Raw genomic sequence first — 25719 nt, 5'->3', positions numbered from 1 at the left:
CATGTGGCTTTGTGGGGAAAGGAGGAAGCCTATTCTATGGCTGAGGAGGAGGAGGAGGAGGACTGGCCGAAGTGTTGCAGTCGTCTTTGCCTGGCCCTTTCCACATCTTCTTTTCATTTACATGTATAGTGGGTTGTACCATCCTGAGCTGCTGCTCATAAAGTTGCACCGATGCAACAGAATTTCAGTCTTGAGCCTGATCCCAGACGCCAGTTAGAGTAGCACCAAACATTATATATGATGTGGAGATGTAGCCCCAAATGACATCCCTGCCGTGGGCTCTTCCCCACTTCTCGGTCATGTCCAGCCACACTTGCCCATGCCATGGTGTCATTCACCCTGTTGTGCATTTGCACTCTCACACCACCAGCATCTAGGGATCAGGTGTAGCAGCAAAGAAAAGCCATGAGGGGATGCTGTGGTGTCATGGGGGGAGCATGCCTAAACATTATAGGGAGAGCTGGGAGAGTTTGATGTGGACCAGCTGTTTTTGGCATCAGCCCTGCATCACCGTTAAGACCCAATCCCCCGGTTTTTGTTTTGAAAGATTTAAATTGATTTAGTCCTATAAATGTCAATATGGCTAAAATGAGTTCAGGCTGAAGTGTTCTCTTGAACTGATTTGTAGTTCACAGCCAGAGCTGATAATGTTTTATTTATATCCTTAGATTTGTTATATCAGGCTCCCTTGCCCAAATGAAAATGTAATCTACAAATCACTTGAATGTGGCTAGGATCAAAGCATAATAGCATGTTATGTATGAGCTGCCTTAAAAACCTGTGTGGCATGAAAAATGAGGCATAGGTAATCAATAGCTGGTTACCGTGCTCTGTATTAGAGTGATTTAATTGCTCACATCTAGATTTTCCTTGCGCTGGAAATTTGTATGAGACCTTTTTCGTTTTCTGCCATTGGCTCTTGTCCCTGTAACTGACCAGAGGAGCTTCATTCATAAAACATAATGTGTTTAGAGGGAACTTTATACACACTGTGATTTGGGACACTCATTTCCTTTAAGAATTCAGTCTAGTCCTGTTTAACCCCCCCCCCCCCCGGCAAACTCAGGACAGTTACTCAAAAGTCAGTTTATTTATTAATGAGATTTACATGTCACTCATTACATATATTTTCTGGGAGGCTATAAGTGATAATTATATACAAGTACAATGAAAATGTTATATACAAGTACGATGAATATTTTCTGATCTTTTGTTAGTTGGTACCCATTAGGCATTGTAACAAGACAGGCAGGCACAGGACACAAAGCAGCAAGGTCATTGCAGCACCATGGACAGCTCCTTGTGCCTACTGGCTCCAACAAAACCGGATTGGGGGGGGGGGGGGAGGGACTCCACTAAGGCCCTTGAACATTTGCCTCCAATGCAACCCTCCTAAGTTTGAAGAATGGAGATTTTTACAGGAACAGACACCACTTCTCTTTTCTCCCACCCGAGTAGCTCCCATGTGTCAGGAGCAGCAGTGCTGAAGGCCCTTGGGCTCAGGGGAAAGTGCTCCCCAGGGTTCTGGCTCCAGTTCTGCAGGTTCTTGTCTGCCAAGTCCAGACTCAGGGCTTGCCCACACCTCCACTTGTCCCACTGACTTCCCCCAAGGAAACCCACTTTGCCGCTGAAACAGAAGAAACGTCAATAAGGGTTTCTGGAGATTGTTGTTTGCTCTGATTCAGCGGTAACGAGCACGTCTTCCTGGGAGAGTGGAGGGGGCAGAAGAGCCCTGCTGCCCAGGCAGGAGACAAGCAGAAGTGCAGACAAACCCAGAAGTGGACACCTGGTCACCAGCCTCAGGCTCAGTGTTAGAAGCCCAGACCAATTTCCGAGGCAGATGCGTGGTGGCCTTGGGTTCCGCAGGTGTATCTCCGAGCTTAAGGTCAGGGCTGTGGCACTGGTGCAAATCCACTTCCAACCCTCTTTGCAAAGTGGGTGTGGCACCAGTTAGTGAAAATGCCAGAGCCACCATAATGGGAACTTCAGATAGCTCTGAAACTGGTGAATGAAGCAAGGCTGACCTCCCTTTGTTGCTTCTCCATAGCCTCTGGCAGGCAGAGGTATACTGCCTTTTACATGGATTTTCCATTTAGCTGAGATGGTTAATACCAATTGATGGTTTCATTTCTCTTGAGATCTCATTGGTCTGTGCGGATGTAAAATAGACTTGGGGAAACTGGCCTGATTTGCTGAGCACATAACAAATTTGTGGTGATGCAACTGGTCTCTCTTTCTTAATATTTTATTTAGAATTTTCAAACACTCACTACATATTTAATTTTCACCGTTCTTTCTAGTACATGTGAACTTCCCCTCCATCCCTCCATGGTTTCCTTATTTTCCCTTACCCTGCTGCATATTGTAACTTAACATCCCACTTTCATCCTAACTTAATATCTTTAAAAAATAAATTTATTTATAAGCTTTTACAACATACAAAATAAAAATAAAAATAAATCACAATCATTCTCTTATTTTGACTACCCTCCCACTCTTTCTGTGGTTCCTTCTTTACATTTTAATTTACTTCATATACAAATTATACCAATTTGTTATACAGTATTGGCCTGAATATAAGCGGCACTTCCCCCCCCCCCCAAAAAAAAAATTCTGATCGTGAAAAGTTAAAGTGTGGCTTATATTTGCAACCTTACACGGCCGGAAAAGCGGCGCAGCTCCCCCCCCCCCAAAGCAGCCCAGGAGCACGGGGCAAGGGCGCACAGCCCACCACCACTCCAAAGCCCCCCTTGAGCCACTGGAGAGAAGGGGAAGGGGGGGGGAAGGCTGCCGGCAAAGCGGCATGACTCCCCCCCCCAGAGAGCACCCTGGGAGTGTGGGGCAACGGCGCCCTTCCTGTCCGCAGCTCCCAAGCCTCCCCCGAGCCATCAAATTTTAAAGGTGCAGTTTATTTGCAGGTGTGGCTTATATTCAGGCCAATACGGTATATGTTATTATTTTATTATTATTACTTTGCATTGTTTACATTAACCCTGCTAATGTCTTAATTTGTTTACAATAACTTTATGCTATAAATGAGTTCCATTCTTTCTTTAAAACTTTATCTTCTTGATTTCTTGTTCTTCCGGTATATAACATTCTATCAGCAGTGGCCATACATAAATACCTTTTTATTTTGCTTAGGTAACTCTAATCCCATTATTCCCAAAAGAAAAGCCTCTGTTTTCTTAATAAAGGTTAACTTAAACATTTTTAAAAATTCATTATCTATCATTTCCCGGTAGACTTTTGCCTTATTGCAAGTCCACCACATATGGAAAAAGGTACCTTCTTTTTCTTAACATTTCCAACAAGTACTCGATTCAGTTTTGTACATTTTTGCTAGCCTATTAGGTGTTAAGTACCATCTATACATCATTTTCACATAATTTCCCCTCAAATTATAACAGGCTGTAAACTTTATATCATTATTCCATGATTGCTCCCATGCCTCTATTGCAGTATTATGACCAACATCCATTGCCCAATGTATCCTTGAAGATTTCACTTGTTTGTCTTTTGTTTCCCATTCTAATAACATCTTATACATTTTTGACAACACGTTAACATTGCATTCTAGCAGGTTTCTCTTTAATTGGAAGATTTTCTTTATTTTAAACACTTCATTCAGATGTTGATACTGTAACCAAGTTGTTAACCTTCCTTGTAACTCTTCAAACTCTTTTAATTTAATTTCACCACCCTCCTCCTTTAGTAAATCTCTATAGGTCACCCAATTTTCAGTCATATTTTTCTGTTTCACATCTATGGCTTCGAGTGGTGTTTTGTTTTCCAAAAGCTGTTTATATTTATCTCATATTCTATATAGGTTTTTCCTAATTATATGCTTCAAAAAGCTTCTGTGCACTTTTGTCTTCCCATACCACGTGCCATATGCTTGCCAACAAAAACTGTTTTCATGACCTTCCAGGTCCAAAATATACGGATTCCTTTAAGACAACCATTCCTTTAACCAGACAAGACACCTCATAATATATTCTCATGTTCAGCGGAGTATCCTAACAGTATCTAAATTATTTTTCACTGCTGTTTACAGTTCAAATCCTACTTGCATATTAATCTGGTTACTATCTTCCTTCAAATATTCTACATAAGGTTTCCACTGCTCCCTAGACCCTGACTCCTCCTGATCTTTAATTTTCATTGTTAAACTTCTGTCAATTTGTTTGCCAGTCTTCCTTGGTTGGTATTTCTTTGTCTTTCCACTTTTTGCTCTTGTTGCTGTCATCACATATAGTAATAAACTGACCAACTTATTGGGTTATTTGGATTTTAAAAAAAACCCCATTGATGCTCCTGGTCTCAACATCTCTGTCAGAATAAAGGAGGAGAGAGTGTTTTCTCTCTGCCTCCAGCCTAATTAGTTAGAAAAGATCACTAGAGCATTTGACCGGGTTAAATCCACCCCCCCATCTCATAATCCTCCTTTTGTTCTTTTCTTAAAGAAGCTTTAGTGTAGTGTTTTTTTTTGTACATTTAATTCCTGTTCACATGTAAATATAGATCACACACGTGTCTCTAAAGATTATGGAAGCCCCTTTTAGCTGAGGAGATCTTTTAATAGCATTGTATGCTGTTAAGCAGTTAATCAGGTTAAGGGGAAAATGTCTTATCTGCAAGATGAGGAGAAGTGATGTGTCCTCTCTTCAGAGGGAAGGAGGAAAATTACCTGCTTTCAACCATTTGTTCTACAGTGATTACAAGATAGGCAAGATGAGAGCCATTATGTTGTTCTTAGTGTTTGCACTTGAACAATAGTACTTATCTATCTTGTAGAAAAGCTATTTCCTGAGAGTCCATCACACTCTGTAGTGCAAAGGGGGGGGGGACTTCAGGCTCAGGGGCCAAATGTGGCCCCCCATCTTCTCTCTCCAGTTCATGGAGAGCCCATATCCACACCCCCATTTGCTCAGGCCACGCCTCTTGGCAGCCCTCTTTGCATGTGTCCTTGACGTCTCTGGCTTGCCAGGTTGGAAGGTGGAGAAATGTGTGTAGAGAAACCTTTGTGTGGCATTGTGAGCTGAGTTCTATACTAAAGTAAGTATTGCATGTGCACACATTTCTAGTTTTTGCCTCTAGTTCCTCCCACCACCGGTGTGCAGTCCCTGGAAGGCTGCGCCTGAGTGAATGTGGACTTTGGATGAAAAGAGGCTTCCCTAGCCCTCCTCTAGCGGGGCCAAGAAGCAACCCAGCCTTAAGGATGTAAAAAGGTAAAGGTACCCCTGACCATTAGGTCCAGTCACCGACGACTCGGGTTGCGGCGCTCATCTTGCTTTACTGGCCGAGGGAGCTGGCGTACAGCTTCCAGGTCATGTGGCCAGCATGACTAAGCCATTTCTGATGAAACCAGAGCAGCGCACGGAAACGCCGTTTACCTTCCTGCTGGAGTGGTACCTATTTATCTACTTGCACTTTGACGTGCTTTCGAACTGCTAGGTTGGCAGGAGCAGGGACCGAGCAATGGGAGCTCACCCCATCGCGGGGATTCAAATCACCGACCTTCTGATCGGCAAGTCCTAGGCTCTGTGGTTTAACCCACAGCGCCACCCGCATCCCGTAAGGATGTAAAATGGTGTAAATGGCCACTTGTCAAGAAAATCAGACACATTCGACATATTTCACTTCAAAAGAGAGAAGTCCCCCAAAAGGATTGGGAAAAACAGGGCCAGCCCAATGCATTTTGGCACCTGAGGCAGACCCCAAAATTGTGGTCCCCCCCCAGGGAAAAAGGGGTGAAGAAGATCTACATTAGGAACAAGTGGAAAAGGAAGATCTACATCAACATCTGCTGCCCCAGTGTATCCAGCTGCCTGAGGCAGTCACTTCCCCATGCCTCATGGATGGACCAGCCCTGTGTAAAAAGGAAGTTGCTGAAAGGCAAAGGCAACAGGGTCAGACCTCTCCAGAATGCTCGGAAGTTGTTTAAAAACACACTATTAGGAGCTCAACGGGAATGTTGATACCAGGAATCAGAACCAAGATGATGCTTGCATTGTTACTGAGCAGAGTCCAGGAAGTTGGAGGAGGCTTATTCCCTGACAGTGGTGCGTGGAATTACCGGTACATTCTTGTGCAATTCCTGGTGCATCAGTGATGGTATCAGTGGATCTGAGCCTGGCTGCATGTTCTACTTGCCACACAACACTTACACAAGCTCTAATTGTTGAGAGCTCCTGAAAGGTGCCTCTTCACAGGCATGGAAAAGTGGAGGAATTTGCCCTGACACCATACGGCTAGGGAAGGAGGCATAGCTAGCAGGCGGGTCTCAGTATCTGTTTATCTCGCTTAGCTAATCTCTGCTGATCTTCAACTGCCAGAGCAGACTGTGCTGTGCTGAATTTCCAGAAGGCTTGATTTTTGATGCAAAAACGTTTGTCTGCTGCGGGTGGTGCAAAATTCTCGGCTTTCCACTCTCCCAATATTTCCCCATGTCACTTCACCGGTCTTGTTTCCCCTGCTCCTGTGCAGCTTTAGCACCCCCCCCACCCCACCCCAAAGGGGTGCCCTTACTGCACGGTGCATTGTGGGTTGTGAAGTGAGCATGATGATGTCATGGTGCTTTGGAGCAAGTCAGACTTTACTGTGTGATGATGTGGCTGAGATGATGTGGCTCCCATTGCTGTCACTCTGATGGGGGGGTGGGTGCAAGAGGCAATTTGTCCCTGTGGCCCTTGGCCTTCCAGCACTGAGCAGTAAGAAGGTCATCCTGATCCAATGTTAGTCTCGTCCATTATGCATGACTAGTGGGGCAAAACGTGGGCGTCTTCCATCCTCATTTGACATGCCTTTCAGTGGAATATGCATCAGTACCACAGCTATGCTTGCATTTTGTCCCCACTGGTCAGTGTTGTATAATGTGTAGCCAGGGTCCCTGTCTCCCCCCCGCCCCACAAAAAATCAGTACAATAGCATAAAAGCAAAGGGTGTGTGTGTAGAGACCATGCTTTGGTTTCCTCGGGTCATCAAAATGGATAATGGAAGAAAGTACGAAGTGTCTTTGCTATTGTTGAAGAAACACAAATTGCAACGATTGGAAGGAGAACATTTATAAAACTGTCCTGCTGAGCTAAGTGGTTGTCAGAGGGGGATGGAGCAGATTATCACCATTTATTGCACAGAAGGAGTGTGCTCAGTGCAGTCAAGCAGGGCACCATAGCAGCAAAAGGGATGATAATAAATGCCCCCCTTCATCCTTAGGTGGTCTTATAATGTTAAGTTTAGTAGAGTTGCTGCAGTTGTATCTGGCCTTCCTTGGGCCTGTGCTTTCCAGATGAAGGAAGATCCTGTTAAGTTGTGTGCTTGAGAAATTTTTACAACATTGTTGGACGACACAGATACCTTTTCACTGTCAGAACAGTACAAGGCAATGCATAGTGGGAGCTATCTGGAAATGAACATCTATCTATTTTTGGCCTTGCTGTCCGTGTTACTATTAACCTTTTCAATCTTACAAATTGATTTTGGTATGCTTCCTGGAATACTTGGAAAAATGTCAGCCTTCCATTAAGAAAATTATGCAGGTTAACTCTTAGTTTGGTTTTCACTAGAAATAGACCCCTTCAGCAACTAGCATTACACCTATAGACATCTTCCCTTCTATTCTCCAACTCCAACTCTCACATCATGAATCAATGTCATTTTCTTCCTCGGTTGGAGAAGGACCCCCCCACGCTAAATAGGCATGTAAACCCTTCTGGAACCATCCATGTTTATCATAAGAAACAATGTGTCGATATTTCTCTCTGTGCAATGGAAAGTCTGCTCAATAGCATATTGGATTCATTTTACATGGCATTTCATATTGTTTCATCAACTCAGATGATCACATCCCTCTGGGGTGTCTAAGAAGGGGCTCTTCCCAGCAAAGCCAGAAACAAGGGGGAGAGGACAACTTGCTATTTTTGTTTGTGAGCTTTCAGATTCCCCTTTTGTTACATCTAACCACTGATGTCTTAGCTACCAACTGTACTTTGTGTTTCTAAGGGGTGTTTATTTAGTGAATTTAATGCAAAAGGACATTATCACTATAGTGGAGGTTTTTTTTTTAATTCCCCATGAAGCATGTATGAAGTCAGGCACATTGTGCTGCTGCAGAAAGAATTGCACTGGCTGCCCGCCAGGTGCTGGGTGAGCTTCGAGGGCTGGCCTTGGGGTACAAAGCCCTGTATAGCTTGGGACCAGGATCCCTACAAGTTGCCTCTTTCCTTACATCCTCAGCCAGTCACTCTTCTGCAGGGGAGGCATCTGGCAGATACCATCCTATCAGGAGCAGGGCTGGAAGAATCCGTCAGTTTCAGTTCTTTCCGTTTTTTATTTCTCTAATCTTGAATTCAGTTCTCCAAATTTATGCAGCAATTTTCATTTCATTTCATTTCATTTCATTTTATTTTAAAAAATAAAATCCTAGTGAGAATTATTCAGCATTTTAGTGCAGATTTCTCCTAATAAACACATTTTTTGTGGGCAGTTTTGACTAATGGACACATTTTTACAGGAAATTTCTCAACATATAATGTATTTTTGCATATTATTTTCATTTGTTATGCCCACGTTCTCCTAATATTTGCATTTTTGTAAAGATCATTTGGTTGGAGAATTGCATTTCAAAAGTTTGGATAAGTGCAAATGTCTGTAGGGTTGCCATAATGTTTTGGAAGGTGGAAATTTGCTAGCATTTAAAGCAGGATCTAACTGAATCAAATTCGTCCCCACCCCTAATCCAGAAGTCCATTCCACACCCCAGTGGAGTAGGCTGTATGGTGAGACCCTTCTAGTTCCTGGATCTAGCAAGGATTCAGATTCCTGGAGCAGTCAGGCTAGCTTCCTGCTGAGGTAACGGGTCATCAAGGTAACAAAGGAAGTGGCTTGGTGCCAGAGGACAAATGGGTGGGGCCCCCTCCCTTCACTTTCTGGTAGTGAGAAAGACAAAGAGTTGAGTTGTGTGAGCTGGAAGCTGGAAGCAAGGCAGCAGGCTGGGAAAGCAGGACGGCAGAGCCATGCCTGATTTTTGCTGGAATCCCAGGCTGTGGCTGTGGGAGAAGCAAGACCCTCTTGGGGTGTGAATGCTGTGAGCCCCTCCATTGTAGACTCAGCTTGTATATATGTGCAAATAATCCATATATCCTAAAGACACCACGGTCTCTGCTGTGCCTCATTCTGAAGGAAACATGAACCCTGGGGAAGCTCCTGGAACCCCGGGAATCTCTCACCTCTCAGAGACTGGGGAGGTGAGCAACCGTGTGTGTTTATTCTACTGTAGGCTTTGGGATGCCTCACTGGAAGTGATTTATAAATGAAATAAAAATAATAATAGGCCAGTGTGTGTTAGTGAGTAAACAACAATATGGCAATGTCTATTGATCAATGATGATCAGTGATGATGTTTTCCTTTCACATGTAACATTTGGAGCAAATGCTCCCCATTGCTCCCCTAAGAAATGGTGTGCCTGATAGATATGGATTTTGTTCATCGGCATCTTTATGGCCACTTGTCTTGAAAGAGAGCTCTGCAGAATCATAGACTCATAGAACTGCAGAGTTGGAAGAGTCATGTAGTCACAGCCCTCCACTGCAGGAATCACAGCTCACGTTTATGAGCCACTTTGAGTATTTGTGCTCAGTCCTTTGAATGGCATTCCTGCCCATGAGCATTTTGTCTCACAAGCCCTGCCCCCTCCTCTGGCTGCATGTTGGCAGCCTCATTTCCAGAAGGCGATGCCCACACTCTCAGAGTTGACGCATTTGTAGCCAGTTAGAGGAAATTTGGGCCCAAGTCTCGTTTTCTATGCATTTTCATTTAAGTCCTGATACTTTGTGACCCTTGTGCATTTTGTCACTTCATGTCCACCCAGACACTGGCAGTTCAATATTTTGTATATTAATGTGTTTCCTCCCCTTTGATGTTCTACTGATGCATTGGGATTAAATAGAAATGTAAATATATCATAACTGAAGCATTATTATTATTGCTTGCAGACAGAGTACCACTTTGAATACACGGAGTGCGACAGCAGTGGGTCCAGATGGAGAGTTGCAGTCCCAAATGTGGAATGTTCTGGTTTACCTGATCCTGTCAAAGGGAAGGAATGCAGTATGTATTGATGCTTTCTTGTTACAAATCTCATGTAAAGCTTGCCATTTTTAGTTTTTTTTTTTGTTGCTTACATAATCAAGCACGACTTTGGATGTGATCAAATGCCCTTTTATTTGGGAGCAAATCTCAGTGAGCTTAGTGGGCCTTCCTTCTAAGGAAACATACGTAGGGATATTCTGTAGATACATTTGAAAAATCAAGTTGATATCTAGAGGGGTTTGCTGCTTCTTACTCTTTGAATATACTTACTCTGTGGGTTATTCTTAGTTTTTTGTTATTCTTAAAACCATCCCCTTTCTCTCAGTTTTTATTCTCTGACAGTGACAGCCTCCTCTCACATATTTATCACTAAATGAACCATAGTCTGCAGGTGTTTTCTCACGCAAGATTAAAAACTTAATTTTTAAAATTAGTTTGTTATTGCAAGTATAAAGTTAATATTTGCCGGAATGATGCTGTTTTATTTTGCCAGCCTTGAAGCATTGGTTAAAAGGTGGGTTGCACATTTTAAAATAAATGAGCATGGCTAAGATTGAGAGGTTGAGCGCGAGGTGGCTGGGAGCTGGGCATGGGGCAGATGCACTGGCAGAGCCCATCTGGTGTTGCTGACAGTGTTTGCACCATGTCGGTCCCCCCTCCCCCCTCCCCTCAAGCAGCAGTGACTCCCCCCACCCCCGCTGCCATCAGCTGCTGCTCCTCAGACAGATGTATCTGGACTCCCCCCCCCACGAGGGGAAGGTGCATTTTGAGTGGGAAACGTCCACCTCCTCCAGATGCTCCTCTGTTCAAAACCACCTCATGGGGTGAATATTTATTTCAGAAGACCTGGCAGTGCTCACATTCAGGTATTTGCTGCGTAAGACTAGAGCTAAAGCCAGAGCTGATCTTGCTCTGAATGGTTAACAGTCCGGCTGTTGCAGCTCCCAAGCTCAGCTGGCTCTGTGACTAAGCAAACGCGTCCCCTTTCTGTCACGTCTCGAATGCGCCAGCAACCAGCTTAACAACAAAGGGTTTTCTGCTCTTGTTTGCGTCTGACCTTGGTGGGTTTTTTAAAGTACATTTCTGGGACACACTGAGTGCTGCTGAGCCTGAAGGCTGTTTTATCTTGAGAGGATAATGACCACAATAGCCCAGGATGTACAAGAGATGGGGAGCTGGTGGGCGGAATAGGGGCAAGAGCCCTGGGCTCCTGGGGTGGAGCTACGCTCTCCTTTGAAGGAGGAGGGTGGACCAGGCCAAGAAAGGACTGGGCTTTCTCTTGCCACAGGTGTATTGCAACGCGGGGATGAGAAAAGGTATTGAAATATTGGAGAGCCAGAGAGCAGGAGATGTCAGTGTTGGGTTCTTGCTGCTCCTTTGACTTCCTTCATCCTTCCTGGCACCAGGATCACACGGTAGTTCAGTCTCTCTCCAGTCTGTGTCAGTTTCACTGTTGTTTGTTCATAAATCCCTTAAGTTCATAAGTTCACAACATAAAAATACTTAAAAAAAAGAAGAACACAAAATACGGTACATAAAAAAGCAATACACATTTAAAATACATATTGCTTAAGAGGCCAAAGGCCTGGTTATAGAGAAACATTTTTGCCTGACACCTAAAAATATGCAATGAAGGCACCTGGCAAGCCTCCCTGGGAAGAGGATCCCACAGACAGGGAGCCACCACAGAAAAGGCCTCATCTTGCCACCTCTGGGCCTCATATAGAGGAGGCACACAGAGAAGGACCTCAGAGTCTAGGACATTTTATATCGAGAGTGGTAGTCCTGGAGGTATTGCGGTCCTGAGCCATTTGCGGCTTTATAGGTCAAAACCAGCACTTTAATTTGGGCCTGAAAACTGATTGGCAGCCAGTGGAGTTGGGCCAAGATTGGTGTATTATGTTCAAACCGTCTTGCCATGATGAACAACCTGGCTGCCAAGTTCTGCACCAGCTAAAGTTTCCAAGCCGTCTTCAGAGGCAGCCCCAGGTATAATGAGTTGCAGCAGTCTAACCTAGAGGTTACCAGAACATAGAAAACAGAAGTTAGGCTGTCCCTACTAAGACAGGAGCACACCAGCCAAAGCTGATGGAAAGCATCATCACCTGAGAAATGGAAAGCATCACCTTTAAACCGTTACCATGAGATGCACAGTAGGACTTTTAATCCCATGACTGGTAAGTTTACTTAGGAATCTTTTTTGAGGACATAGACTTTGTTGTAGAGTTGGTAGGGACCACCAGAAACGTCTAGTCCAATCCCCTGCAAGGCGGGAATATTTTGCCCAACGTGGAGCTCAAGACTATGACTCTGAGATTAGGAGTCTCAGTCCAAGTCCACAACCTCTGTCTTCATTTCAATGTGAGCTTTTTTAGAGCCTGGACTATTTTAGCAGCACCCTTTTAAAATTAAGATTCAATTGAGGCTAAGAGTGTAGGCAGTTCTAATAAATGGGGTGAAATAAGCATGAATTCAGGGTCTATTAAGAAGCTCCACATAAATGATTCAGATCTGGCATGCTGAATCAGGAAAAGGAAATTATAGGTTATAGTATTCATATGAACATTTTGAGTTTAATTTTCCCAGTTTAATTCTTTATTCTTTATTGCTTCATGATATTCCTTGGTGTCTTCATTCAGTGGTACTATATTGACTTTAACCAGATAAATTCTATGATGCTATGCAACCCCCCCCCAAAAAAAAAACCCCATGGAATTTGGTATGAGGAAAATAAGTATCCTGAGAATATTTATTTATTTTAAAAGTTTCTAACCCTTATAAAATTGGGGCAACAGGCTTGAATGAGGAATGTCTTGTGAATTGATCCCAAATGCTTCAAGGTCAGGGGGAGGCTGGGGTGTTCGCTACCCCATAAGCGGAAGCAGCATAATATTGACACTTGGCCAGGACATTTCTACAGGTTGCAGGATTCCGCCTTTCACAGTGCAGAATTTGGGTTCCTCAAGTGCAAAATGGTTGACTTGATAGCAAGCAAGCAAAGAAGCAAGAAAACAAACACACACATGGGCAGCGGAAGAGCCACAGCTTTTAACGCAGGAATTTTCAAAGCGTGTTCTTATGGGGAACTTTGGAGCTCTTTGGAAGGTTTCGGGATTTTCTCAAGGAGAACATTAGTAAGGACAGGCAAACTGCCACCAAAGGCAGCTTGGTTGTAACTTGGCAACACAGAGTTTCAGAAATTGAGTGATGTTAAAACTGTGGTGGCGGGGGACTGTTACTATGATTATTTCATGATTATGCTGTTTGTTATGTTTTTATTATTGTGCTCCATAAAATGTGCCCTTAATGTGTACACTGCCCTGGTATCTTTTGATAAAGGACGGTGTCAGAGCTGCCCAAGGTCCCAGCTCACAAAGGACCAACGCCAGTTCTTACTATATACAAAAGTCTTTATTAAGGTTCAGTTTCCATTTCAAAGCCGCGGCGTGCAGCTCTACGTCTCAACCCTAGACCGCTGAAGCTCCATCTGAATCTCCTCCCCCTCGACACCAGTTCAAGACCCTAGCCTTGCTCCACCTCCTCCTCTGCTCCTTTCTCCTCTGGGTCTTTCTGCCCTCTGGGGTGTCGCCCTTTCTGGACTCTTCTGATGCTGATTCCCCGGATTCTTCCCCCTGCTTCCGGCATGCTTTAGGACCTGGCTCCCAATCCGACCTCCCTGCTGTCCCGTGCTCCTGTACATTTGAACTTGGCGCGCGCGCCCAGCCGGCCACCTTCCTCCTGACCGTTACACTGCTCCTGTCACTGCTTCCCCCTTCGGGGGGGTTGGCTGGGTCTGACTTCCCCTCCGTTCCCTCACTCAGCGATAGGGGCGTGGTCAGCCCTGCCTCATCTTCTCTCCCCACTGGAGGGGAAGCCGGCCCTGACACATGGGACTCTTCCCCCCCGCTACGCCCTGGTGGGGAAGCTGGTCCCGATCTCCAGCTGCTGCTTTGGGAGTCGCCGCTGGCCCCTTGCTTCTGGTGCGTCCTTCCCGGGACCCCCCTTGCCCTGGCCATCGGTGCCCCCTTCTGGGAGTCTTCCGAATCGCTGGAGAAGCTCATGGAATCTCTCGGCCCACTGTCATACTCCCCTACGCTGCCCTCGGATTGTTCCCCTTCGCTCTCCGCTTCCTCTCTCCCCTGTGCCTCTGCTCCTGAACCCCTGACAGACGGTATATACATTGAATGAATAAGTTAATAATAAATGTAGTGGGCCCACATGTAGAGGCTCAACAGGCCTGGCCAGCCCTCTCCCCCAGCTGAGCTACAGTGTGCAGAGGGACCTCGGTGGGCAGGCCAGCATGGAAAGAGGTCTCTGGTGATAGACAAATTACTAGCTGAAACACAAATCAAGTTGCACAGATTGTCCCGGATGTCAAAAGAGATTCATTTTGCCATTAGCCATGCTCAGCCTCAGATTGAACCAGGCAAGCAGCTGGCTTCCTCCAAGCTACTTCTGCTCATGGAGATATGCATTGTGACGGGAAAAGAGCGTTCTGTGAAACGTGGAAATAGTTGGCCATTTGATAAAGAGACTGTAATGAAGCAGCAATGAAGGCTCCTGTAGCAGTGAAGAGCCCTAAGGACTTAATGCTGGTCTAGGCTCTCCTCTATGACATGTTCATTAGGATGTTCATGTGAACATAGTCTTCATCTGACGGAGGGGATGGCCTGCACCACCGCATAGGTCACAGGGATGAATCACCCGCAGATCAAGGATGACTAACTGCATAGAATGGGGCAGGCATCCTTTACTGCATGTGTGGCAACCCTGAAAGTCAGGTTTGGTTGGAATGTGCCTGTAAACTGCATTCTTGTAGTTCCTTGCTAGCAGGTTCTTCAGAGATTAGATGGGCATGGGAAGAATGTCTGGCCAACACGTTGCACAAGACAGCCTCCAGGGATGCGGGATGCTTTTAGATTTGAAAGACAATCAAACTTGTTGACTGGGGAGCTTGTCTTCTCCTTCTCCTGGGCGTCTCTGGCATTTTGACATGGTGTAATTTGCAACTAGCAGATTCTGGTCATTCATGAAAAACGAATTGGTATTTAGCTGAAAAATTAAAAGCACCTTTTGGTTAAAAGGTGTGAGTGCACATTTGTTCTAGGTGAATGGTGAAACTAAGTATCTATGCTGCAAGTTGTCAGAAGTTGCGTTAATAAATTTTATAGTCTGCACTATTCAAAGGGCTGAAGGGAACAATTTGAAGCAACAATTTTATATAAAGAAATCAATCTGTATGGGGTGTGTGGACTGCCGTGAACATTCAATTCTGTTATTTTTATTATTAAAAGGTGTAGTTTCTTCATCAGTGTTTAAGCTGTCCTTATTGTTAGATCAATGAAAATAATTTGCTAGGTGTGTCAATGGTACTATGTAGATGACCCAAATATTGTGTGCTGTCCATGTTGAATAAGGTATTGGTTTACAGAAATAAAATTCTTACGATTGAGACTTGTTTTCAGATCGGTGCTGTGGTCAGCACAACTTGCCTGTAATGGATACCAGATCTGAGAAACAGGTGCCAATCAGATTTGTGATTTTCTACATTTGAGGGTTGCTGAATGCTTGTTGAGAAGAGAGCTTGCAATGGACCGATTGCTTGTGCCCTTAATCAGCTGTGCATGTTTTCCTTCTCAGCTTTCTCATGTGCTTCTGGGGAATACCTAGAAATGAAGAACCAGGTGTGCAGTAAATGTGCCGAAGGAACCTACTCCTTGGGAAGTGGGATCAAATTTGATGAATGGGATGAGCTGCCTGCAGGATTCACAAATGTAGCCACTTACATGGACACAGCCATGGGCTCAGCAGAGAGCAAAGCAGACAGCTGTGGCAAGTAAGGACCTGGGGGGGGGGCTGTGTGCGCATGGCACACAGAGGCTTGGAGAAACCATTATAAATGAGGTGCAGTGGTGCCCCTGATTTTAAATTTTCCCTTCTCTGGTATATTTATATTCATAGGAATGTTGGAAGCCACCTTGTACAGAGTCAGGCCATTAGTCCACCCAGTTCAGTATTGTCTACACTGATTGGCAGCAGCTCCACATGGTTTTGGGCTGGGAGATGCTGGGGACTGAGCCTGGCACCCTTTGCATGAGAAATAGGCACTCTACCACTCCACAGCTGTTGCCCACTCTTCCTAAGTTCAGAGTGGCTTGCATGGTCTTCTAGCAGTTTCCTGTTCAAGCACTGACCAGGTCCAAACACTCTGAGCTGGAATGATGCAGCAGAACCAGTGGCTCTCATGCAATTTACGGGGTCTCAACTCATTGACTGAAATGGTAACAATGCACAAAGGGCCCGGTGCTCAGAAATGTATTTAGTGGTCTTCCTTCAAGGAGTTGACACCACCACTTGGACCTCAGAAGAAGCTGTGAGAAACAATTTAATATTATTTTTGTAGGTCCAAGACTGCCAAGCTGATCAACAGGGAAGGGGAAATTTTCAAAAGGAATCCACTGCATCTTGGAGAAATGGTCTCCTGATAGAATGTTAGTTGCAAAATGTCTTTTATTTCTAGAAAGCTTGAAAAGCAATTGAATAACATTCTATTGTCCTCCTAATGTATCAGTGAATGCTTCCCTGTCATCGCTGTAAAGGAATTATAGCTAACACAAATCAGCTGCAAAATTTAATATTTTCTAGACAAAGAGAAGTGATGGATGAGAAGCTCTTTTATATTCTTGTCTTTATTTTCCCAGGATTTTTACTGCAGCAGATCATTAAGTAGCATTTGGGTTAAATATGCCTGATAGATGGATATTTATGGTGCCTATATTGTAAAACAATTCTTGTTTCTGCTCATGTTTGCTCAGATCGTCATGGACTCCTCGTGGGAATTACATAGAGTCAAACAGGGACGACTGCACCGTCTCCTTGATCTACACAGTGCACCTGAAGAAGTCGGGTTCCGTCATCTTTGAATACCAGTATATTGACAACAACATCTTCTTTGAGTTTTTTGTAAGGGGGATTTGTGCACTAAATCTACACTAAGGCTAAACTGCAGAGGCAGTCTTCTGAAAAGAACTCTCACAGCTTATTTTTGAGGCAGTTTATTGGCATCCTGAGTGTCTTTGCCTCTCTGAGGCTTATCGAAATGTGAATCTGCCTTATACTGAGACAGACAACTGATTTTATTTAGCACACTGCTGATTCACAGCTGCCCCCGAAATATGCTTTGCATAGACTCATAGAATCGTAGAGTTGGAAGGGACTCCAAGGGTCATCTAGTTCAAGGCAGTAATCTCAACTAAAGCATCCATGACAGATATTATTATTATTATTATTATTATTATTATTATTATTATTATTACCCCACCCATATGACTGGGTTGCCCCAGCCACTCTGGGTTCTGGCCTCCAATGAAGGAGAGCCCGCCACCTCCTTAGGGAGACTGTTCCACTGTTGAATAGCTCTTACTGTCCAAAAGTTCTTCCTGATGTTTAGTTGGAATCTCCTTTCTTGTAACCTGAATCCGTTGGTTCGGATGGTCCTCTCCTCCAGAGCAGGAGAAAGCAAGCTTGTTCCCTCATCCATGTGACGTCCCTTGAGATATTTGAAGATGGCTATCATATCTCCTCTCAGTCTCCTAAACGTCCCCAACTCCCTCTTCCTCATAAGGTTTGGTTTCCAAACCCACGATCATCTTGGTTGCCCTCATCTGCACATGGAATAGAGTGGGACTATTGCTTCCCTTGACCTGGACACTATGCTTCTGCCAACTTGAGTCTTTCCCAGATTCACAGAGGAAGTGTTTATATGGTGTCTAGAGGCTGAGAAGTCTAGTTTAGCCAAATGATTTAAGTGCTTTTTGGTCATCTTGTCTCAAGCACATCAAAACCTATGGCCTGTCTCAAATGCTTGCTGAATATCCTTCCTTCCCAAAGCTGCTGGCAAACTCATGATCCAGCTTGGAATGCATGGAGATTCTGGATGTAGGAAGTGTATCCTCTATATGGGTTTGTTGCACCTGGTGGCAGCTTGCCCAAAGGCCGCTGACTGTGTTGATCCCAGTGTCCGTGTGTCTAACCTCCGTGTGCGGATTCATACTGTTCATGACTGGCTGGATCTATAGTTTTTCCAGAGGGCCCTTATCGACACCTGTTTATGCAGGTGGAGGTGTTTCATGCCAAGAACCAGAAACTCCACAGCCTTTTATCCTACAGAGCAGCCAATGGCTAGTTTACAAACCTTCCAGTATGAGTGAGTTCAGGGACTCCCCATGCCAACAAATCTACATGTTGGCATGGTAAAGATATGTACAGGCCAAACTCAGCCGATAACGCTCTAAAATGTAGAGACTGTAATACTTTGGATTAATTGGGTTGTAGCTAAGGCACTCTGTCATTTTATTTACACGACTGGAAAAAGAACCTGGAGCGGCCCAGGAACCACACACTCCAGAACTTTGCCCAAGAAGTGAACAAGGGCTCCACAATTTTTTAGATTTTCTGGGTCCAGCTGGCCTTTCTTAAGGCGTGGTTTTGCCATTGCCTCAGTTAGGCTGGCAGGGACCAGCCCCTTTCTAACACAAGCGGCCCACCTTGTAACTCCCTCAGCAAAATAAAGCCCACCTGTGAGCTCCCTGACAGCCTCTCTGTCTTTACAGTCCCTGGCAGGAAGAGAAACTTTGGCTTCTGGTGAGTCAGATGCGTTGGGTGGGCTTGCCTTCGGCTTTGGTTCAAAAGGAGGGCTGGCACCTGACTTGAAACAAAAATGTGATGTAGCTGGGGACTTTTTTTCCTTTTTTGTCTTTTTTGCAGTTTCCAGAGCATCTTGTGTGAAAGACAGAATTTTGGCTGGGTTCCCAGAATTGTTTGAGTGAACCTTGGGTTTTTCCTAAGTTAAAGTCAGCCAATGCATCTTTACACAAATTGCACTGCATATGAACCGTGAAATGCAGGACAGACCATGTTGCTCACCTGCCTTTCTCCCCAGATTGTTGAATGTGCGACTGGCGGGTGCCTGGGTGTGCTGTCTCTCTAATTCCCCCACTGCAGGCTTTGCTGAGCTGAGGGAGGCGAGGTGGGTGGTGCCAACACAATGTGACAGCTTGGCAGCTGTGGGCATTGCTCTCCCGCCCACCTACCTTCCTGCACAACTCCTTGACTTGGCATTAGGATCTGCCGGCAGACGTCACAGGAGCAAAAAATGTCTGCTCTCACCAATGTCTAAAAAGTCTGGCCCCTTTACGCCCCCGCAGCTCTGCCCCTAGCACTGCCCAGGCCCCATGATTTTTGAAATCAAAAGCTGGCAACCCTGACTTGCACATTATGCAGGCTCACAGCCAGTTCCAGCCACTGGGCCAAGTGACCTCTTTCTATATGAACTCAGAAGCCTTACCTGGATCTAGCCATTATTTTAATTCCCCAAAGTGATGCTGGATCAGGGGTTCTGTGGGAAATGAAAGGGGTGGCTAACTCCGGCTGTCTGGCACTGCCATGAGTGCTGGTGTAGAAAAACATAAGGGAGACCAGGGCAGGCTTCTGAGAGCCAGTGTGGTGTAGTGGTTAAGAGCGGTAGTCTCGTAATCTGGGGAACCGGGTTCGAGTCTCTGCTCCTCCACATGCAGCTGCTGTGTGACCTTGGGCCAGTCACACTTCTCTGAAGTCTCTCAGCCCCCCTCACCTCACAGAGGGTTTGTTGTGGGGGAGGAAGGGAAAGGAGAATGTGAGCCGCTTTGAGACTCCTTAAAGGGAGTGAAAGGCGGGATATCAAATCCAAACTCTTCTTCTTCTTCTTCTGGCGGGTTCTCTGGTTGTCAGGTATTGATGCCCTTTGCCGGCCTGCTGTCTAATAGGCATCACAAACGCCAGGGGAGTGAGGGGAGCTCCTAATTCATGTTGCCGCCTTGTGCATTCAAACAATGCTGTGCAGGTGGCTGGATGAAGGTAGAGGAAGACTAAAGAAGTGGAGGATGGAAAATGTTCCTCTTGCTCATCTCCCCCCCCCCCCCGCTTTGTGTGAGGGATGAATCACCCCTGTTTCTCCTGCTGCCACAAAGGGCGTTTGGCCCTAATTAACATTTGCAGACTGTTTGGAGACAATGAGATGCGGCACTGTGGGCAGGAAGCTCCATGTGCCAGCTCCTTCTATGCGGCAGGCATGGAAACGTGGGCAGAACAAGCATGCCGCCCAAGGCACCTTCCTTCTGTTGGTTCAATACCATCCATTGCCCTTCGCTAATAAGACAGGATGTGCTCACGGGAGATGTCTTTTGAGGTACTGTCTATATTTTTAATCATACCAGCTTGTTAAGGTTCTGAAAAAGGAAGCCACAAGTGATTCTGCTGCAGTTACATTAATTTGCTTCCAGATACACACTTGTAGCAGCCGCTTGGCTGGGCAGCAATTGATTTCTTTCTTTCTCACAGGAAAGCAAAAGCATCGACTGCCTGAGTATGGGGCCCAAGAATCACTTCCAGCCAATGACTGATGTTGATCAAAGCATCCTTGATAGCTTTTCTGCACTCTGGGGGTGCCATCTTTAAGTCTCATTAAGCAAGAGCAGCTCTAGTGTAGCAGTTAGACCAGGAGCCACTGAGGGGAAAGACAGACAGAAAGACAGACAGACAGACAGACAGACAGACAGACAGACACGCAGACATCTAGCTCCATACTTAGGCAGATGCGCAGGCTGGGTGTCTGAACTTGCCCAAACCTCCCCTGACTCTGCTCCTTCCTCAAACCTGAGACTCGCTTTGGGGTGTCAGAGAATTCCAATGAAAATGGGAGCAGGAGCAAAAATTGCTGATGCTTGCTTATTTCTTCCATGTCCAGAAAGGAAATCAATCCAGTGAATAGAGTCTGTATTTGCTGTTGTTCTTGCTTTCAGTCCACAAATGAGTAGTAATTGTTTACATTTCCCCATATTTGCATTCCATTTCCTTTGCACTGAAAATAATGGGATGGAATAATGTAACAACAATATATGTACATTTTTATTTTATTTTATATTTTTAGTACCCCCCCACCACTTACAATATAAAAACACAAAAATATACAACATAGTAACAAACAAACAAACAAACAAACAAACAAACAAACCCCAAACCCAGTTTAAAAGGCCATAGATTGTTTAATTGGCCAAAGGCTTGGGAGAAGAGGAACACTTTTGCCTGGCACCTAAAGGTGTATAGCAAAGGTGCCAGACAAGCCTCCCTGGGGAGAGCACCCCACAGATGGGAAGGCGAGTTCTCAGGTTGCCACCCTCTGGACCTCATGCAGAGGAGGCACATGAAGAAGGACCTCCGATGATGATCTGGATTGGTTCATACGGGGAGAGGCAGTCCTTGAGGTGTTGCAGTCTCTGCTGTCAGGCCAGAATTGATGCTCTATATACTCTGGTGAGCAACCTGGCCACTGAATTCTGCACCAGCCGAAGTTTTGAACCATCTTCAAATGCAGCTCCACATATAGCGCAGTGTAGTAATCTAGTTACATTTTTTAAAATTTGTGTTTCTGATACTTTTCAACTAATCTAGTTACATTGAGTTATGTGAATGGATAAGTTACTTAATTTCACCACAGTGGACAGCGGGATGAACAATTTTTCATGGAAGACGAACTGCAGCAAAACAGAATCTGAATCATAGAATTGTAGAATTGGAAGGGACCCCAGGGGTCACCTAGTCCAATGCAGGAATCTCAGCTAAAGAATCTCTGGCCGATGGCCACCCAAGCTCTGCCTAGAAACCTCCAGGGAAGGAAAGTCCACCACCTCTCGTGGGAATCTGCTCCACTCTTGAACGGCTCTTACTGTCTGAAAGTTCTTCCTGATGTTCAGTCGGACTCTCCTTTCTTGTAACCTGAATCCATTGGTTTGAAATGGAACTGCCTGTGGAATGAAAAATGAGGCCTTCTTGCACCTCGTTTCACAAGGCAGAATATTATTTTTAGACACCATTATGTCTATAATCACCTTTAAAAGCTCTTTTATTTCCTTGTAGTTAGTTACTCCATAAAGCAAGGTCCAATTTTTCTGTAAGACATGGTTGTTGTTTTTAAAAAACTAATTATGTCAGTATGGCTCACATAGAGGAACTTTCCTGTGGATTTTGCCCCTGTCAGCTTAGAAGATGCTCTGTCTCACTTTGTCACAGGTTTATTCTTCTGAACATTAGGGTTTCTGAGTAAGCACCTCTCCCCCCCTCTTTCTTTTTACTCCAGTGTAGTTACCACAAAGATGCTTGAAATGTGAAGCTTAGGCTCCCCCCCCAACCCCACAGAGGCCTCCAACATCACTGCTCTAGATGAAATAGCATGTTATTATCACTTTTCTTAAATTCCTGCTGCTACAGAATAGCCAGTCATTTTGTCTGCACTGCTATTGAACAATTTTGCTATTCTCCTGAACAGTTATTTGCTAGCAAGTAAAGTAAAAGTGCCCTGCAGGGGAGCCTCCCCCTCAGGCACGGCCTCAGAAGATACTCAGGAATCAGCAAAGCCATCTCTGCCTGCCAGGCTGCGGGAGAGAGGGATGCATCAATTCAGACCAAATCAGCATCTTTTCAGTTTCCAAGTATCCATTGCTACTGTGTTTGAAAACATATTTGGAAAGTTTGGATTCATTTGCTGGATTGGGCCAATGATCTGCTCAAGCCAGCATTTCGTCTCTGGCCCATTCAGCCCACGGTTGCTCCCTGCCCATGCTGGTGGCAGGTGCCTGAGGTCTGTTCCAGCACTGATCTAAGGCCTTCTGCCTTCTGATTTAGAGACTCTAAAACATAGAGGCTTCCTCCTTTTTTGCCACAGGTAATAGGGGGGAATCCCCACTTTTGCAGGGGTTCTGCTCCTGCCCTGCCTCATTCTTCCCCATTCCACCCCAGTCCCCTTTCAGTGCATTAAGCACATGATTTGCACGTTAAGGAGATGCCTGCAGTCCTCTCTGGACCTCCAGGCAGATTTGAGGGAGGCAATCAATTCAGTTGCGTGGGACATGGAGCCTGGGCAGGGGGGCGCTGGAGATGCTGCGAGAGGCGTCAGGGTGCTGAATTTTGGTGTCACACAGGGTGCTACTGAAATTTGAGACCCCAAGATCTGCTGCTCATGAATCTATTCCCCCCCCCAGCAAACCCAACGCTAACTCAATCAGATCGTGACCACCACCGCATTTTGTGGCAGCGAATTTCACAAATTCAGTTAGATATTGCATTGTACAATGCTTTCCTAGCCTTGAAGCCGCTGTTGATCAACTGTTTAGCACGACATGCATGTGTAGCGCGAATCAAGGCCTACAGCCGTGATCGGCAACCTGTGAGCCTCCAGACCTTGTTGGGCTGCAGCTCCCATCAACTCTGAGCCGTGGCCATACTGGTGTCCAGTGAATGGGGGGGGCACAGGTTGCCTTGCCAGGACTAGAGGAATCCAGCTGGCTTTTGGGTGCTGCTGGAGAGCAGGACATAAGTGAAGTCTTGGTCAAGTAGTCAACTCCTTACATGTAAATAAGTGTGGGAGAGGAAGCAGGATTATGCTGGCCAGCCCTGCCCCCTTAAGGTTCATCACCTTTTTCATTCTTTACCGCGCCCCAAATTTGAGGCTGAAGGTCTGAAGCAGAGAGCCTTCTCTGCTATGGAGACTCCTGCCATGATTTAGGTGCCTACTTGTGTGAATGAGGAATTGTCCTATTCCAAGGGGATAGCATATCATGTGAGCCATGAGCTCACTCAATAACCTTAGGAAAGGCTGCGTTGTCTCCACTCACACTCCTCCCACCCCACTCTGGAATATTAATGGCTTAACAGTTTGGGTTTACTGGGTGGCAAAGGTAAAAAGGGTTGCAGGTCGTGCTGTGGTCTAAACCACTGAGCCTCTTGGGCTTGCTGATCAGAAGGTCAGCAGTTAGAATCCACATGATGAGTGAACTCCCATTGCTCTGTTTGAGCTCCTGGCACCTAGCAGTTTAAAAGCATACCAGTGCAAGTAGATAAATAGGTACTGCTGTAGTGGGAAGGTAAATGGCATTTCCGTGCTCTCTGACTTCTGTCATGGTTGTCCGTTGTGCCAGAAACGGTTTAGTTATGCTGGCCACTTGATGCAGAAAACTGTCTGTGGACAAATGCCAGCTCCCTCAGCCTGAAAGTATAGATGAGCACCGCAACCCCGTAGTCGCCTTTGACTGGACTTCACTGTCCAGGGGTCCTTTACCTGTTTATCTTACCTTACTGGCTGGCACAAGGATTACTGAGATGCATGTGAGGGGTTTTTGAAAACATTCAAAGTGTTACATAAATATTGCTTCTGTTATTGGCTGACAGCAAATTAACTCAATATCTGAAAGTTCCCATTTTTAAATCAATAGATTCAGAATGATCAGTGCCAAGAGATGGACTCCACAAGCGATAAATGGATGAAGCTGACAGATAATGGCGAATGGGGCTCCCATTCTGTGAGTATATTGTTTCATGGCTTGATGAACAGAATCATAGAATTTTAGAATTGTAGACTTGGAAAGGGACCCCAAGGGTCATCTAGTCCAACCCCCCGCAATGCAGGGATCTCAGCTGAAGCATCCATGACAGAGGGCCACCCAACCTCTGCTTAAAAACCTCGAAGGAAGGAGAGCCCACCACCTCCCAAGGGAAACCGTTCCACTCCTTTCTTGTAACTAGAAGCTACAGTGGTACCTTGGTTTACTAACTTAATCTGTGCCGGAAGTCCGTTCTTAAACCAAGGACTTTCCCAATCCTTGATCATCCTGGTCACCCTCCTCTGCACATGAGTATCAACCTCTTTCTTAAACTGTGGTGCCCAGAATTGGACACAGTATTCCAGGTGTGGTCTGACCAAGCCAGAATAGAATGGGCCTGTGACATTCCTTGATCTGGACACTAGACTTCTGTGGATGCAGCCTAGAATAGATATAGTGGAAACCTGATCATCTCGTGATTGGATGTCTTTTTCACTCTGAACCCCATCAAGGAACTGACTGATTTCCTATCAGCAACCCATACTCTCAAAAGCTTATTTCCTACATGCCCCTACATGCTGTGGCGCTGTGGGGCATGGCTGCTTTCCCTGCAGAAGCAGGATTTAACTTCCCCTCCCTCCCATCAGCTGATGTGTGGGCAGTTCAATCCTGCTTGGTTTTGGTGCAAAAGAGTTCCATGCTGAAAACTCTCTTCCACATCCACAACCTGCAGGAAGCACTCACTCATAAGCCAATGACAAGGGAGATCAGTTCTGCCTCATAAGTATCTTCACCCTACCCTCACAAGCCAACTTTGACAGGTGGGTGGGATAACCTGATGTCTATCCCCTGTAGGCTGGCAGGGAGATAGAGACAAAACCGTTTCTCCACTTGCTTCATGTGGCTGCATCACTCAAAATCCCAAAGGGTTCACTGTAAAGATAAAAAGTTCAAATTTCTGAGACTGAATGAAGGATCATTCTCAGAACCACACAGAAAAAGAATCACCTTGTGTGCGCTGTGTGTAGGCCTGAGGCAGAGTTGCTCCTTTTATTTGCATGCAGATACCTTATCTCACATTTTTATTCCATGTCAAACCCATGAGCTGAGTAAACAGGGCAAGGCTTCATTTCTCTTTTCTGGGTGAGGGGAGAAAATGAAACCTCTCTGTGTGTTTTAAGCAGACCTGTCAGTATTGTTTGCTCTCTAGGTCCT

At 45.4% G+C, this 25719-nt stretch overlaps 1 protein-coding gene across 1 annotated transcript in view; it reads left to right on the top strand.

The window, feature by feature from the left end:
- Positions 1-25719, top strand: part of ELAPOR2 (endosome-lysosome associated apoptosis and autophagy regulator family member 2) — a 91154-nt gene that overhangs the window by 35378 nt on the left and 30057 nt on the right. Inside the window, exons 2-5 of the mRNA XM_079993595.1 lie at positions 9997-10111; positions 15734-15929; positions 16909-17056; positions 24397-24483. Coding sequence (XP_079849721.1) covers positions 15766-15929; positions 16909-17056; positions 24397-24483 — 399 coding nt within the window. The 5' untranslated portion in view covers positions 9997-10111; positions 15734-15765. The remainder of the gene's footprint in view (positions 1-9996; positions 10112-15733; positions 15930-16908; positions 17057-24396; positions 24484-25719) is intronic.

The sequence above is a fragment of the Podarcis cretensis genome (genome assembly GCF_951804945.1).
Source record: "Podarcis cretensis genome assembly, chromosome: 10".
Classification (NCBI taxonomy): domain Eukaryota; kingdom Metazoa; phylum Chordata; class Lepidosauria; order Squamata; family Lacertidae; genus Podarcis; species Podarcis cretensis.
The sequence above is the reverse complement of the archived record's forward strand: the minus strand, read 5'-3'. Positions and strand labels throughout refer to the sequence as shown.